This window comes from Cnephaeus nilssonii, assembly GCF_951640355.1.
Source record: "Cnephaeus nilssonii genome assembly, chromosome: 10".
Taxonomy (NCBI): Eukaryota; Metazoa; Chordata; class Mammalia; order Chiroptera; family Vespertilionidae; genus Cnephaeus; species Cnephaeus nilssonii.
This window is the reverse complement of record NC_137081.1, coordinates 34440912-34457324: the sequence shown is the minus strand read 5'-3', so window position 1 is coordinate 34457324 and position 16413 is coordinate 34440912. Positions and strand designations below refer to the sequence as shown.

Below are 16413 nucleotides of genomic sequence, written 5' to 3'. Positions count from 1 at the left end.
CCTTTTCCAGGAGAGAAAGACGTGTGTCTCCACACTGCTCCCGGCCCAGCTGCGTCAGGCTGCACCGATCCGCTGGCCTCCGGCATGCACAGGATCACCGGGAAATGGGGGTCTCCAACAGGCAGAAAGGAGCCACTGGCCCCACAGGATGTCACTCAAAGACCCCCTCTCACTCACCTGCACCTTCGTCCATAGAGGCGGCAAGAAGTTACTGCTGTGCCTGCAATTCACCCCTCTGTACCCTCTCCTCACCCCACTCGCCATCAACCTGGCACAGCAGTAGTGCAATCCCATTGGCAGCTGATGCCCAGCTTCCTGAGAGGGCACAGCTTCCCTAACCCTGCCCCACCTGAGCTTTCTAGGCACTCAGCCCTCCCACTCTCTTCTAGGAGGTTTACTCTCCCCTGGGGTGGAGAGTCCAGGAGGGAGGACGTGGCTTGGTTAGCCCCACTTTCTGGCCTCCTGGAGGACAGCCGTGCACCCGACAGGCGCTTCGTGTAAAGGACGCAGCATGGGTAGCTGAGGCCAGCGGCGCAAACACATACAGTGATGGACACGCAGGGCAGTGTCCTCCATGGCCATCTGCCCTGGGTGTTTGTCACGGTCTGGAGACCATTTCGGTTGTCACTCCTGGGGGTAGAAGCTGGATGCTGTTAAATGCCCTAAAGAGGACAGGACAGCTCCACATCGGAGAGTTATCCGGCCCGAATGTCCAGCACGCGAGGCTCGGAAACCGGCAGAGAAGAGGAGGAGGAAAACCCGGGAAATGAAGTGCAGAGTCGGGAGACTTCGCGGCCACCACTCACCACAGCCCTGTGGCCGCTTCACTCTGGTGTGGGCTCCAGGCCCGGGTTAAAGCCGGGCAGGCCGTGTGGTCGCTCTGAGAGGGCAGGCAGGCCCATCGATACCCCCAGGAGTCGACCGCAGGCTGGCACCCAGGCCTGGCCATGACAACAGCTCGAAAAACCTGGTGGCATCTCGCTGTTGAGTCTTAAGTTCAAGACCAAGAAGCAAAAGTTGCATTGAAGACAGAGGGTCCTTCTTCTCGGTGACAGGGAAGAAGCCGGTCCACAGGTCTGCCACGCAACGCCCACATGTGGCCCACACGCGGCACTCCGTGCTTCGACTCTGAGCTCCTTTACCCAGTGCCCAGGGCAGTCTGTACCCCTCCCCACAGGCACAGACCTCCTGGTAATTTCCTCACATCGTTCCTTTAGACCTCTCTCTTTTTCTTGTTTTTCGTATTTCCCCCCAATTCCATCAGCCAGCTCTCTTTTCCCTCCTCTCAGCCCTCATCTGATAACTGAGTGTCACCCCTGTCCCTGGGGCACATCCTGACCCTTCAAGCAGCACTGCCTCTCCCGCTAGAGAGAACAGCCACAGGTACCAGACAGCCTGACTATGACCACCCACCACCTCAAATATTCCTCTTTTACAGACAAAGGAAGGAGATTCAGACACGTTAACATGCCTATGGCCACACAACTTAAAAAGGCGGGTGGAGTTCTCTGCATTAACCTGCACGTTTCCCATGCTGGTCAGTTCTGGCGGCCATCCGGGTCATCAGGTCACTCCCCTTCTATGCCAGGTGGTGAGTGATATTCAGCCCCATGGGACTCAATAACAATCCCGTGTTATAGGCTGTGCCTCTATGACAACATAGTCAACCAAGAGTTTATCACTGCTCTGAAGCTGTGCTGTCTCACTGGGGGCCGCTGCCATAGCTGGCTCTTTCAATGTAAATGAATTAAAATCAAGTGAAATTTAAAATGCTGTTCCCCAGGTGCACTAGCCACCTTTCAGGTGCTCGACAGCACTCAGGCCAGTGGCTGCCCTGACACCTGGCACAGGGACAGCATTCTGTCCCCATAGGAGGTCCTGCCAGCCTGCATGGCTGCAACGGCTCTCAGTGTATCTGGGGTGACTTAACGCAGTGCCTTAGGGCGTCCAGGGAGGAGTCACACCAGCTGTTCAGTCAACATGGATATCCCACCTCTGAGTGTCAACCTGAAACCTCCACATGCCTAAGGGATGCCATAGAGAAAGTGAGCAATAAAAATGAAAGGACGCAAGGGTAAGGGTAGAAAAATGGACAGTTATGTGACGGAGGTGAAAGTATAATGAACGTTAATCTCCTGGTTTCTTTAGGTGCAACTGTTCATTCACTCCCCAGGCCAAGAAGTGGTGGAAACACTGCAAGATAATCCTCCCTGGAAGCTCGGGCCAGTTCTGGCTCTGACATACTTGCTGACCCGAGAGTTTCCCACTGCCAACCCCCTATCACATTCTGCCTACCTAAACTCTCCAGGCATTTCAGATCTGTGCTGTGGAAAGTATAGCTCAGTTCTTAGAGAATTTTCCAAACAAACAAATGTATTATCCTTGATGCCCGCAGCCATGAAAATCTTATTTTTGTAACTCCCGGTGTGTGCTCACCTAATTTGACATTGTATTCCACTCTCAGTAGAAGACTTATCAAAATGACTTGTCTCCTTGTTTGTCCCGTTTGGACATCAGATATGATGAACTGTGCTTCCCTGGTCTACGGCTCAGATTAACTTTCAACTTTCTTCTCAATGCCTACCACCTCCTTAGTCAAAAACAAAACTCTATCTTTAGGCACCAAAATAGAGAAGTTTGGCTCCTTAGCATTGAGCAGCATTTCTGTCAACACTGACACTGTGGTGAAGGGCACTGGCCTTGAAGACAGGGGGCCCAGGCTGTGTGCCCATGCCCCCAGCAACTACTGAGTGCCTGGTGCCAGCGCTGCAGCCATCCCACTGCACCTCTGGTGTGGCCTGGTCACAATCCTGTGCATCTCCCTCCTGGCCTTCACCGGAATTGTTCCCGGAGGTTTTTAGTGCCTCACTCTCGTGTCAGCCAGGGATCCCCACACAGCTGGGGAGGCACCAAGATGACAGACAGAGGCCAGAGCAGGCAAAGGATGAAGAGAAACAGACGTCGTGCAGAAGAAAAGTTCAGGCAAAAAAGAGAATATCCTCAGGATGAGGCACTGTAGTAGTGAACCAAGAAAGAATATAAAAATGATATAAAAAAGGAACAAAGAACAACAACAACAACAAAAACCAACATACAACCAAAAACATTTAGAAATTAAATAGAGCTTGGCCGGGGTGGCTCAGTGGTTGAGAGTCAACCTGTGAGAGTCATGGTTCGATTCCTGGTCAGGGCACATGCCCAGGTTTTTGGCTTGATCCCCAGTAAGGGGCGTGCAGGACACAGCCAATTGATGAATCTCTCTCGTCATTAATGTTTCTATCTCTCGCCCTCTCCCTTCCTCTCTGAAATCAATAAAAATATATTTTTAAAAGAGAAATTAAATATAGAACAGAGGAGTTTAGTAGAAGGAGTGGCAGATAAAGTTGAGCACCTCAACTTTCCGTGGAGGAAAAACATGGAGTTGATAGATCTGATCTGTTTAAAATACAGAAACTCATATTGTGAGGAGTTCTGTTGAAACGTTAGTGAAGCATTAGATGTGATAGATACATAGATAGAAGAGCAATTGGGAAAAAATAGAACTAACCCCTGAGAAGGCAGGAAGTTGTGCAAGGGAAGACATCATCACCACCACCAGCATTTACGACGTGCCAGCCATCGTCCTGAGGTCTTTTCATGAGACAGCTCACCCACCCTCAAAAGCACCTGGAAGAAGTACACTCCTAAATCTCCCCATTTCACGCAGGGGGGCGAGGGGGCGGGCGAGGCTGAGGCACAGAGTGCTCCAGCCCATGAAGCAAGTGGCAGAGTCAGGAATTGAACCCAGGAAATCCAACTCTAGCCCCCATACTCTACCAGTGTCCTGGCTGTGACTATTTACTAACTTAAACTCACAATGTAACTATGCTGTGAAGATGAGGAGAAAGGAAAGTGGGGAGAGGGCCTGGGCTGCACCCACAAATACCAAGTCCTCACCCTGCAAACCAGGAAGCCAGCAGGCAGTACTTGAAATTCAAAACTCCATACATAGTGCATACGCATATCCTATATAATAAAAGGCTAATATGCAAATCAACTGAACAACAAAATGACCGGTCGCTATGATGCGCACTGACCATCAGGGGGCAGATGCTCAATGCAGGAGCTTCCCCCTGGTGATCAGTACGCTCCCACAGGGGGAGCGTCGCTCAGCCAGAAGCCGGGCTCATGGCTGGTGAGCGCAGCGGCGGGTGGCGGGAGCCTCTCCCACCTCCGCAGCAGTGCTAAGCCTCTCCCACCTCTGCAGCAGCGCTAACGATGTCCGTCAGTTGGACATTCCCCAAGGGCTCCCAGACTGTGAGAGGGCACAGGCCGGGCTGAGGGACACCCCACCCCAAGTGCACGAATTTTGTGCACCGGGCCTCTAGTCATTTATAAACAGGAGATACTCACCAGACCAGTTAGTCTTACAAGGCCATTATGGACATGGCATTTAGGACATGGCATTTACCAGGTGGCGTGAGAAGCCACTGGAGAGCTTTAATCAGAGAAGTGACATGATGTGACATATTTTAAAAGGATGGTCTGAGAATGTGGGACAAGGGTAAAAACATTTCTTATTTTAATTAAATAAAAATTAGTTTTGAAAAGATGAGAGAATTGAAAGAAAATGAGAATATGGGACTCTCCCATGAACTGCTATGCCTGATGGCTCCGAGGTCAACTGGGGACAACAGTCCCAGAGATGGGAGGCACGTCGGCCCGACTGCAGGGCACCGCCTAGAATAGGCCGTGGACGGAGCCAAAAAGCTGATGCAGAAGGGGCCTGGCGGAGGAACTGGAGCCTCTTAGTTACGAGATGACCTTAGGCAAGTCACTTAGCACCTCTGAGACCGCTGCTCTCAGTCAGACAGAGATGCTCTAACCTCCAGCGATGGGACTTAATATAATTGTGGAGAAGAGCTTCTGGGGTACCTGGCACCTTGGCCTCAAAAGCAGCCTCAGTTCCCATCTCCCCACTTTCCAATCCCATCCCCTGATCAGGCTCACAGGGTACAGACTCAGCTATAATGCAGGTCCCCTGATTTCCACGCTGCTGTCGAACCTCTTCATGCCATCCACACACAAATCACAGCCCTAATCACAGAGCCAGTGAGTCACCGCAGGTTCACCCAGAAAAGGGACAGGGGACAGCTGGCTTTCGGACAGAAATAGCCGAGGGTGGGCCCAAGCCAGTGGCAACCAGCAGGACTGCCCACAGCTGAGTTTCTGAGTCTGTCTCCGACGAAGCCATCTTGTCAGGACTCACAGACACCGCCCAAGGTCAAGGGCGCAGGGTTTGCAATTCCCCGACAGCCCCGATGGTGATAAAAGACCCCTGGAATCTTGTCCTGTCACATTCCTATCACCCGTGGGTAATGTGCCGAGATGCGTGTGTCTGTCTGCGGAAGATGAGCGAGGCAGGGGGAGGTGGTGGGGGGGGATACAGTGTCCCCCGAGTGCCTGCTGGGATGTGGGGCAGGTCAGTCCCCCGTGAGCAGTGTCTGTGCGGACTGTTGTCTAACCCAGCTCTTCCCACTCCCTCCTGGTCACAAACTGCTGGCCACATCGCATGACATGGTCCAGTTGGTATCCAGTTGGTGTTTATCTGTTGGCCAGCCTCAGAAAAGCAAATTCATCTGGAAAAAGGCATGAGGGTGACAGCTCAAATGAGGTGAAATGGGCTGTAGCAACCAGACTGCCGTCAGGTAAATGTGGGCCCTGTCACCCGCCCAAGAGCAGGGACTGCACCAGGAGATCTGGAGTGCATCCTGCGGCTGGGCTCAGTCAGGACCCCAGAGGAGGCCGTCTGTGGGAGCCCAGGAAGGTGGTGGAGGTCCCACACTGGGCCAGCTTTTGGGGTGCTCTGGAAGGAGCATGCGTCCAACCCCCAGATTGGCCCTGGAAGAGAAAAGGAGACAGGGTCCCTCTAAGAGGCTGATCTATGAGGGCTATTTGGGAAGGACATGGGGGACTTAGGGCTAGAGTGACCTGTGTTTATGGGACTCCCCAGAATGAAGCATGGGAGGTTGTCTTAAGTTGAGGTCCCCAGAAGCAGAGCCTGAGGCAGGAACTTGGAAGGGGCGGTGCCAGCAGAGGGGGTGAGGGGAGCAGAAAGGCCAGGGGAGGAGGTGGCCTCAGCTGGCTTTATCCCTCACCCCATCCCACAATCTCACGGGGGCTCTGGAGCCTGAATGCACCCCAGAGCTGGCTTCACCTGGAGGGACTCCCCCTAGTCAGTAGCTGCAGCTGCCCCTGGCTGGGGTGGCATGTCTCTCCCCCACAAAGTGACTGCTGAGGGCCACGGGAGCGTCTCTAGTGAAGGGGCGTCGGTGACCCCTGACAGCCAGCACTCACAGGCCACCGAGTCAACATCTGCCAACAGGGGGATCTGGGCAGCCACCACCTGCACCCCTGCGGGGATCATGTGCTCCGAGGACACTGTCGCAGTGGGACCAGTCACGGGGGAGAGCACTGCATTGTGGGTGCGGAAGGAAAAGGGACCACGGCCTGTGGCCACAGCGGGATGCGAACACCGCGACAGTTGTCATCATTACTTGTCGTGTGCGTGTGGGGAAAGGCGTTCTCCATTTGCAGGAATACCGGTGTCCTGAGGGCCGTATCATTTCACTCAGTGGCAGAGTGCTGAAGGCGAGATTTGGGAAGCTACCAGAAGTCATTAACGGGATGCTAATTGCGCCAGGAGAGACATGCACCTGCTCCGAAAACACCTCGGCCAGCTGCGAGAAGCAGTGCCCGAGCTTCCGTGGGGACGGCCTCAGAGTGCTTCCCGGACGTTCGTCCTGACAACGTCGAGCCCAAATGCCACCTCAGACAGACAGTGAGAAGCAAGCTCCTCCTGCAAACACATCTACAGGGGTTGACAGTTGTACCTCCATTCCCTACAAACATGCCCTCATTAAACCACAATGTAACTGCAGAAATAGAAAGTATCGCTTGCAGGGAGTCGGTCCCCTCTGCCCAGCTGGGCTCCAGAGGGACTGCGCCCTGCCCCCCCGACTGGTGACCATCTCTGCCCGGAATTCTCCACGTAGGGTCCAGTGCACATTCCTGGATGCCAGACCCACATCCACCCCCACTCGCTGCCAGTTTCTTCAGTGTTCCCCAGTTTTTATTCAGGCCTCACATCTCCCCAAATGCTCCAGGGTGGTCAACTCCCCAGTCCCAGGATGGGCCTGACTGCTCACACCAGAGCACCCCATCCCCTCACCACAAGGACTGGTGTGGGCCAGTGGTCGGCAAACTCATTAGTCAACAGAGCTAAATATCAACAATACAACGATTGAAATTTCTTTTGAGAGCCAAATTTTTTAAACTTAAACTTCTTCTAACGCCACTTCTTCAAAATAGACTCGCCCAGGCCGTGGTATTTTGTGGAAGAGCCACACTCAAGGGGCCAAAGAGCCACATGTGGCTCGCGAGCCGCAGTTTGCCGACCACTGGTGTGGGCTACTGAGTCAACTGTCCTGGTCACAGAGCTTCGTGAGGAGCAGCCCAGGAAATACGACAGGAACGCGTACTCCTAGCTCTCCGGAGAGACGGGGTGTGGGCTCATGTGGGGCAGCCTGGGAACATGGCAGCCAGTCTGCCAGATGCAAGTCACCCCGAGGACCAGGCCACCCACAGAGGATGGCCCCGCAGAGGCAGCTGCAGAGGTTGTGTGAACAGAGACGCCGGTGTTGCCAGTTGAGGGGAATCTGCACTCGAACCAATGTAGATGCCAGTCTAGGTTAGGGCTTCTGTCCCTTCAAGAATAACTCAAAAGCCCTAGCCAGTTTGGCTCAGTGGATAGAGTGTTGGCCGGTGGACTGAAGGGTCCTGGTTTGATCCCGGTCAAGGGCACAGTACCTGGGTTGCAGGCTCCATCCCAGGGCCCAGTCAGGGCGTGTCTCTCTCACATCCATGTTTCTGTCTCTCTATCTCTCCCCCTCCCTTCCACTCTCTCTAAAATTCAATGGAAAAATATCATCGGGTGAGGACAACAACCACCAAATAACTCAAAATGCCACTTTCTCTGGGATGCCACCTCTGATCGCCGTTCCTAGACCCATCAGCAAGTGTAACTCTCATTTCCAATCCTCCAGAACATGATACCCATGCCCTTTTATATCAAAACTCTTTCTGCCTTTAATTCCTGCCACTGGTCTATGGTCAGACCCCTTTCTGACCCAGTCCCTCCAGGGTGGCTCCTCTGGTCCAGCCCTGCCTCCCAGTCTCCCTGGGACGGGTGTGGGGAGCCCAGCAGGCGTCCTCTCAATCGCTGAGCAAATAAGAAAGCACCGGACTTAAGACCCTACTGTTAATTTTTATAAGAACTCTATTTGAATAGTGATGCTAATGTTCACAGTTGGGAAATATAATTCAATTTGTAGAAGAAGGTAAAATAGTGCATGTGCTCCCTCCAGCTAGCACTTGTAACACCCATATCCATGGTTGGTTTGACTGTGAGGATGTGTGTGGGGGTGGCTCTCAATTTACCTGCTTACTCGCTTTACTTTCTTTAATCCTGACACCAAGGCGGGGGTTCATTTTCCCCATTTAGAAGTAAGGATTTGGAGGCTGATTCGGAGGATTTGGTAGCTCTCTACCCTGGGGTGGCACAGTCCATGGGGAGCTGCGTATAGTTTCAAAGCCCACGTCTGATCCCACGTCTGAATATCACCTCCAACTGCGTCTCCCTGGCTGGGGGGCCAGACCACGGGTTCCCATTACACAGGACTTCAGGATGTCAACCCAGGGAGTAGCAACACAAAGCTTTCCCTTTCAATTTGTGTTTATAAAAACCAGCAGATAGGAGGTGGACTTCAGGAACCTTCAGGAACGCTCATTCTTGTTTCTTAGTCCCCAAACTACTGCAGAAAGATGAGGCCATGATCATTGGTCGCCACTGACCTCCCAGAGAAATGTGTTTGGTCTGTTGGTCAAATACATACATAATACCTGTCTTTGATGGGGGGATTATATTCAAGCTACTGCACTTAGCAAACAGCTATATTTAGCCAAGTGTACTGTAAGTGCCTTGCACTTTTTTTTTTTAAATTAATTAATGTACCAGGCACCGAGGAGCATCTACGATGTGCCTGGCTCTGTGTTGAGCTCTGGGGATTCAAAAGTAAGACACTGCCTGCCTGGGCGTCACCTTCTACAGGGGGACAGACAGGTGAACAAATAACGCCGAGTCCACGTGATTACCACAGCAGGTGTAGGGGGCAACAGCTGAGGTACGGATGGAGGCAGGGAGGCTCTGCCTCACAGAGAACCAAATCTACCCTGGGCTTCAAGGGATGAGTAGGAGTTTGCCTGGAAAGCCCTTTTCTTTCTCAATCAGAGAAAAACAAAAGTCTGTATTCAATCAATATTCAACCAAATACGGATGGACAGCCATGTGTCCATAAAAGCAATAAACTAAAAACGCCTAAGAACTGCTCATGGAGTAGAGGCCATAAACAGCTGGCCGAGGTAACCCGACACCGCAGACACCCAGCCTCATCCCTAAGTTTTTCCATGTGAGAACGATGCTCGGTGGGACTCTCCTCTGCCCCAGCACGTGGTCGAGGGTGTAGAAGAGGGTTGCACTGCACCTGCGGTGTGAGTTCTTTATAGGCAGCTTTGAGCCCTCGTGCGCGCTTTCACACACACACACACACACACACACACACACACGCAGAGCTCAAAAGGTACAAAAGGGTGCACCCTGAAAACTCAAGCCTCCTTGTCCACCCCAGGCCCAAGGAATGGCTCCCCTTCGCCAGGGAGCTGCTCCCAGTCCGCTGGGCTTCCTTCCAGCTGTCACGGGCTGTCCAACCTTCGGTGGCGCCCTCGCTGGCGAAGAGGCACGTGCACAGATCTGCACACGGTGGACCTGCGCTGGGAAGCGCATCGCCCCTCTCACTAGGATAAACTCTGCCCAGGAAACTTTGATGAAAACCTGTGTGCCTGGACCCGGTCTCAGGCTCGGTCCAGAAACAAGAGTCACACTGACCCCAAGTCCCTGCCCAAGCTGCACCATGTGTGACAATCCACCACAAATGGTCACCGACAGGGGCCGGGCCATTCCGCCAGGGCCATGTGGCCTCCGGGGACGCCCATGGGCCTATGGCACCCCCATGGTGCAGTACAACAAAGCGGGGCGCCTGTCCCCCACCCACCGCCTGGGCCACCTTGCACCAGGGGCGGCGCCCCAGCTCCACGCGCTGAAGGGACCCGGGGGCGGGGGAGGGGTCAGTGTCGCTGGCCTGTCCCCTGGGAGGACAGGCGTCCCGCCCGCCGAGACCCCCGCTGAGGCCCGGGGACCGACGGACTGACGGCCGCCTGACAGCTGCGCGCGCCCCCGCCCCGCATAACGGGCCCTGCTCTTACCTCGCGCGCGATCTGGTTCAGTGCCTCGTCCTCCGCCGTCAGCCGCTCCCGGTTGGGGAGCCGCTTGCGGCCCGCGCCCTGGGTGCCCATGTCCATCGGCAGCGCCGCCGCCGCTGCTGCTGCTGCGGGACCGCTGCTCCCGCCGCTCGCGCCCCCCGCTCCGGGCCCGCCCCGCCCCTCCCTCCGCCGGCGTCATGGCGTCAGCGGCGCGGGGACGCGGGGACGGGGTTGGCCCCCGGGACCGCGGGAGCGGCAGGGGTTTGGGACGCGGCGGGCGGGACGAGGACGTGAGCTTGAAGGCGGCGGGAGGTTTGAGATGGTTGGGGGTCGGGGACGCTGGACGCGAGAGTGACTCAGCTGGGGACTCCGGGGATGGGGGCGCGGGGACGGTGGTGGTGGTGGTGGTGGCGGCGGGAGGGGGGCGGGAGGGGAGGGGGGGAGATAGAGGAGCCGGCGTCCGGTGCTTCCAGACGCCTGGGGCGCGGGACCAGGGCCTGGGCACTGCAGGGTGCACCTCCGCTGGAACCACCCGCCCCAGGGCCGTGGGTATCCGGGAGCGGGGGTCTCCGCAGGGCGTGGAGGGCTGGCGGGGATTGGGTGGCAGAGAGGTTTGCGCGGAGGGGTAGGCGCAGGGACGAGGTTCAGACTGGCGCTCTGTGAGCCTTGGTCCAGCACAGACTGGGTGAGAGCAGGGTCAAGCCCAGGGGCGGTCAGCTCCATCTCCTGCTCCGAGGCCCTGTGACCTTGGCCAGCCCTCCCCCTACCCCCCAAGCCTTACGGTGGGTTCAGAATCAGCGTTGGATGGATGCGTCTCCGTCTCCTTCTTAACATGCCTGTCCTCTGTGGCTTGTCACCTCACCCTTGCGTCCCCAGCTCCTGGGAAGAGGCGGACACCGCAGCTGTTCTCAATAAATAGTTGTTGAGAAACGAATGAATTTGCCTGAGCTTTTCCTTCCATACTCTCTACAGGTGGATTTAAGAGTAAACAGGAGCCCTGACCGGTTTGGCTCAGTGGACAGAGAGTCGGCCTGCGGACTGAAGGGTCCCAGGTTCGATTCCGTTCAAGGGCATGTACCTTGGTTGTGGGCACATCCCCGGTAGGGGGTGTGCAGGAGGCAGCTGATGGATGTTTCTCTCTCATCTCATCCATGTTTCTAACTCTCTGTCCCTCTCTCCCTTCCTCTCTGTAAAATATATTTTAAAATAAAGTAAACAGAAGAACCAGGTAAGGTTTACAAAGCCATGGCCTTCCTGCCCATTGGGGTACAGGAAGAACATACTAGACCGTCCCTGAATATGTATTTTAAACTAAAAGTAAGAATGTTATGTATCGAATTCTAGCATTTCATATACAACCTCAGTTTAAGGGGCCACCTGCCAGTCCCAAGGTCAAGGTACCCCTGCGGGCGGCAGTGGCATTCTCTCCCATTAGATCATTTTCAGAACATTCTGTTGTATCTGGGCGAACCAGGTTAAATGGGTTCATGGATTACATAACCTAGTCTTAGCTAAAACTCAAAGAGTGGACAAATGGCCTCAAAGAATTGAAAAGATTCTCAAAGAGATACTCCCCCAAATCGCAGACAAGAAAATGAGACAGTTTCCTTACTCCTGGGAGGAGCTCTGCATTGACCTCACTATGAGGTATTAGCTATGAGAACAATTAGCAATCATAAGAAACAACTTGAAACGTGAGTTCCCATTGCCTGTCACTAATGATTAACCTCATTTTAAGTGGATATAGTGATGGATGATGATGATAATGAAATACTTTATACATAACTAAATATATAAATATTTGGGGGGCACTTAAAAAATTCTTAGTGATAGAGTTCATGGTAAAAAAGTAATTCTGGCCCTAGCCAGTTTGGCTCAGTGGATAGAGCATCGGCCTGCAGACTGAAGGGTCCTAGGTTCGATTCTGGCCAAGGGCACATGCCTGGGTTGTGAGCTAGATCCCCAGTAGGGGGCGTGCAGGAGGCAGCCGATCAATGATTCTCTCTCATCATTGATGTTTCTATCTCTCTCTCTTCCTTCCTCTTTGAAATCAATAAAAAAGAAATATTAAAACAAAAAAGTCTGGGTTCTAGGCCAGTGGGTTTTCCATTTGTGGGGATTGTGAATGTCTTTGAGAATCTGATGAAAACTGGATTCCTCTTCCAGAAAAGAAAGAAAGAAAGAAAAAGCATATGAACAGGACATTTGGGTAGTTTTAAAGGGTGGTAGTTAGAAGTCCATCCACAGGCCCTCTGCCTCCCAGCCTATACTGTCCCCTGGGAGCCTTTCTAGCTACCAAAGCCAGGATAACCTTCTCACTCACTTAGCCACCTGCACTCTCCAGACTGCAGGGCGGCTCCACAGTGCTATTGCGGCCGTTCTGGAGAGGAGAGCCCCAACAGGTGTGAAACGTGTCGCTGGTCATTTGTGGCTAGGGGCAGGTAAATGCTGAGGCTTGTGAAATTACTTGCTCTAAGTGTTGTTACCGTAATAATTTCATCCTTACTGAGTGCTACCCCATGACAAGAATTTTGCATAAACAGGTGCCTTGGCAGGAGGATGTCACTCTCAGGATAATTACATGCCATGGGTGTCTCTGGGGAGAAAGGCTGAGGGTGTCTGGTCTCCTGTACACAGTGCCAGCTCCTCAGCCAACCCCTTTGAGCAGCTCTGAGCGGCTCTCTCAGAATAGCCTTCCTGAGATTCAGGACCAAGATCGTCTTTTCATCTCTCAGAGAGTCTTGTTCAGGGTTATGCACCTATGGGTGCTTAGAAAGGTGCTATATGAATTAGGACGTGAAATTCAATTCTCTTTTTACTTATGGAAGACAAATACTGCAAGGACTTATAGACTAACAATGGGATTGATTTTTTTCCTAGCATGGGTATTATTAACTATTAATTAGATTCTAGCAATGGAGATGCAACTTGTATCATAGTAACCTTCCTGCCAATAACAATCATAAACCTCAAACAATACAGAAAAACTAACTATTTGGAGAGAAACCAAAAGCAGATACGGACTAGACTGGGTACAACCTTTGAATTAAGACAGTTACTTCCCCAGAGGACATTCTCATCTTCAAGGTGCACTGGGATTAGAACTCAAGATGTTTTGGACTTAGGGGTTAGATGTTAGGGTCCGGGGCTGTAAGTACAGCTGGAAATTTAGTGAGGAAACCCCAGGAAACTGGGGTACCTAGAGGGTTGAGCCTCTGCATACTAACTTATGCAGAACCCGTGGCTGAATCCTGAACTGTGCATATGTGGGGTGAGACCCCAAGCCACTCAGAAGAAAGCAGCTGGAAGCCTGGGAGTGTTGGGTGGCGATTTCAGCAGCTGCCCAGTGTGGGAGATAAAATTAGAAATTCAAGTCCCACCAAGGCCTCGGTAAGCACCTTGAGTCTTTTGTTGAAACCTCAGAAAGAATACACCTTAGAGTAGCGATTTTCAACCATTTTCATATCATGGTACACATAAACTAATTACTAAAATCATGTGGCACACACGGAAAAGGTTTTTGTCAATCTGACAAAAATAAAGGTAGAATTTTGATTCATTCACACCAGACAGCTATTGCTGTATTGGCTATTGTCATTTATTTATTTGACAACCTAAGGCGGTGGTCGGCAAACTCATTAGTCAACAGAGCCAAATATCAACAGTACAACGATTGAAATTTCTTTTGAGAGCCAAATTTTTTAAACTTAAACTTCTTCTAACGCCACTTCTTCAAAATAGACTCACCCAGGCCGTGGTATTTTGTGCAAGAGCCACACGCAAGGGGCCAAAGAGCTGCATGTGGCTCGCGAGCCGCCGTTTGCCGACCACTGACCTAAGGGAATAGAGGTCAGTACCCCTGACCAGTTGAAAATCACTGCCTTAGAGTAAGACAACATTTGAGGACAAAGGGCTAGGACAGAAATCAAAACACACTCATTGTAACAAAGCCTAGAACCAGTCTCAACAAGATGAAGGTGATATGTAAGATCAAGGTAACTTAATTCCCTGCTAGAACCAAATTCAAAAGTCTTCAAAAGAAGATAATAGGAGCCACAATCTCTGAAATATATTGCCCACTATGACCAGTATACAATGAAGAATTACTATACATAAGAAGAATCAGGAAAATGAGACTCAAGTCAAGAGGAGAAATAATCGATTGTAAAAGATTCACAGATAACCCAGACATTGAAATTGGCAGAGAGGTTGTATGAAGTAACTTTTGGAAAGATGGAGATAATGGATGGAGAGAATTTCAGAGCCCTGGCCGGGTATCTCAGTGGGTTAGAATGTTGTCCCGTACACCAAAAGGTTGGGGTTTCAATTCCTGGTCAGGGCACATGCCTAGGTTTCAGGTTTCAGGTTCTATTCCTGATTGGGGCGCACACAGGAGGCAACCAATCTATGTGTCTCTCTCCAATGTCTCTCTCCGATGTCTCTCTCTCTCTCTCTCTCTCTCTCTCTCTCTCTCTCTCTCTCTCATCAACAGGCATATACTCTGGTGAGGATAAAAAAAAACACCCATAGAATTTTGGTGTGCACGTCTACATGCATGTACAAGTCCATGTACACTTAACATTTGTGCATCTGATTATGTGTAGATTTTACTTTGATAAAAAAAGGGGGTGTTCGTTTGTTTGTATTTGTTAATTCCCACCCAAGGATATCTTCCCATTGATTTTTAGAGAGAAGGTATGGGGAGAGACAGAGAACAAGAAACATGGCCCCAACCAGGGATAGAGCCTGCAACCGAGGTACATGCCCAGACTGGAATCAGACCCACAACTCTTCAGTCCACAGGATGATGCTCTATTCACTGAGCCAAACCAGCTAGGGCTAAAAAAACCCAAAAAGAGTATTTTTAATAACAATGATGGAAAAACAACCAAACCAACAAAACCAAAGTAGGCAACAGAAGAGCATTTACCCCTCAGGCATCACAGTAAACTCATCGTTTTAATGTAATGACTTCTGGAAGGACCACAACTTAAGGGGCCGCCTCACACATTGCTTCTATCACGTCCTCCAGGATGTGGAGGCCAGGAAGGGATGTTGGCGGTCAGCGTATCTGCCACCTGTCTGCTGGGAGAGTTAGGAGGCTGGAGGAGTTGCATCCGTGCCCCTGCCACTTGCTGTGGGGCCTCAGATACCTGTGGCATGCTGTTTTCCTGCAGAAGGACCACAGGGAACACGAGGACTTGAAGATAAGGAGGCGATCGGCTCACAGTCTAGGTCGGCTCACTGTGCCAGCTGTGAGGGGAGTCACGAAGCTCACATCTTGTTTACCCCTCTGTCAGTGAATCCCATTTCCCGTGGTCCCTTCTTCCTGTCAGCGTTCCTCTGCTCGTGGTCATTGGATGCCTATAACCCAGAGCCCGGAGCCCGGGAATTCTGGGCTGTGTTTAGATTTGTCTGTTTCCATTCGGTACCGCACTGGTGATCATGGTCTTGGGCAGGTTCCTGTGCAGCCAGGCAGTTTGCAAACATTGTGCATCTGGTGAGGCGTGGGAGCAGAAACTCACGGTGATGCTCTACTTACAGGTACCAGTGAGCTAATTCGGCTCCTCCCCAGGAGGAGTCGCTGGACTGATGAGCCAAACACCACCCTTATCAGTTATTCCGCCCAGCCTGCGAAGTGGAAATTGGCCACAGGCAGTGCGGATCTTTTTCCTTCTTATAGGAAGAGAATTGCCACGTTTTTGACAGTGGTTTTTAAGAGCATTTTAATATATATATATATTTTATTGATTTTTTTACAGAGAGGAAGGGAGAGAGATAGAGAGCTAGAAACATTGATGAGAGAGAAACATCGATCAGCTGCCTCCTGCACATCCCCACTGGGATTGCGCCCGCAACCAAGGCACATGCCCTTGACCGGAATCGAACTGGGGACCCTTCAGTCCGCAGGCCGACGCTCTATCCACGGAGCCAAACCGGTCTCGGCTGATTTGGCAATTTTTAAGGAGAGGAAACATTTCACCAAGTTTCAGTTATGCCGAGTACAGCTCTGAAGATGTTCTCGTGAGAAAAATCTGGAAATTCTTTGTCTACATT

General features: G+C 51.9%; 1 protein-coding gene across 8 annotated transcripts in view; it reads right to left on the bottom strand.

The window, feature by feature from the left end:
• The window catches only part of LRRFIP1 (LRR binding FLII interacting protein 1), a 113818-nt gene extending 103303 nt beyond the window's left edge, over positions 1-10515 (bottom strand). For 5 of the 8 annotated variants that reach the window (XM_079782360.1, XM_079782349.1, XM_079782366.1 and 2 more), the window contains exon 1: positions 10360-10513. In XM_079782360.1, coding sequence (XP_079638486.1) covers positions 10360-10455 — 96 coding nt within the window. In that variant the 5' untranslated portion in view covers positions 10456-10513. Of the gene's footprint in view, positions 1-10359 lie in introns of all 8 variants that reach the window. The other 3 variants (XM_079782364.1, XM_079782361.1, XM_079782350.1) reach the window with 2 other exon arrangements.
• Positions 10516-16413: the final 5898 nt, after the last annotated feature.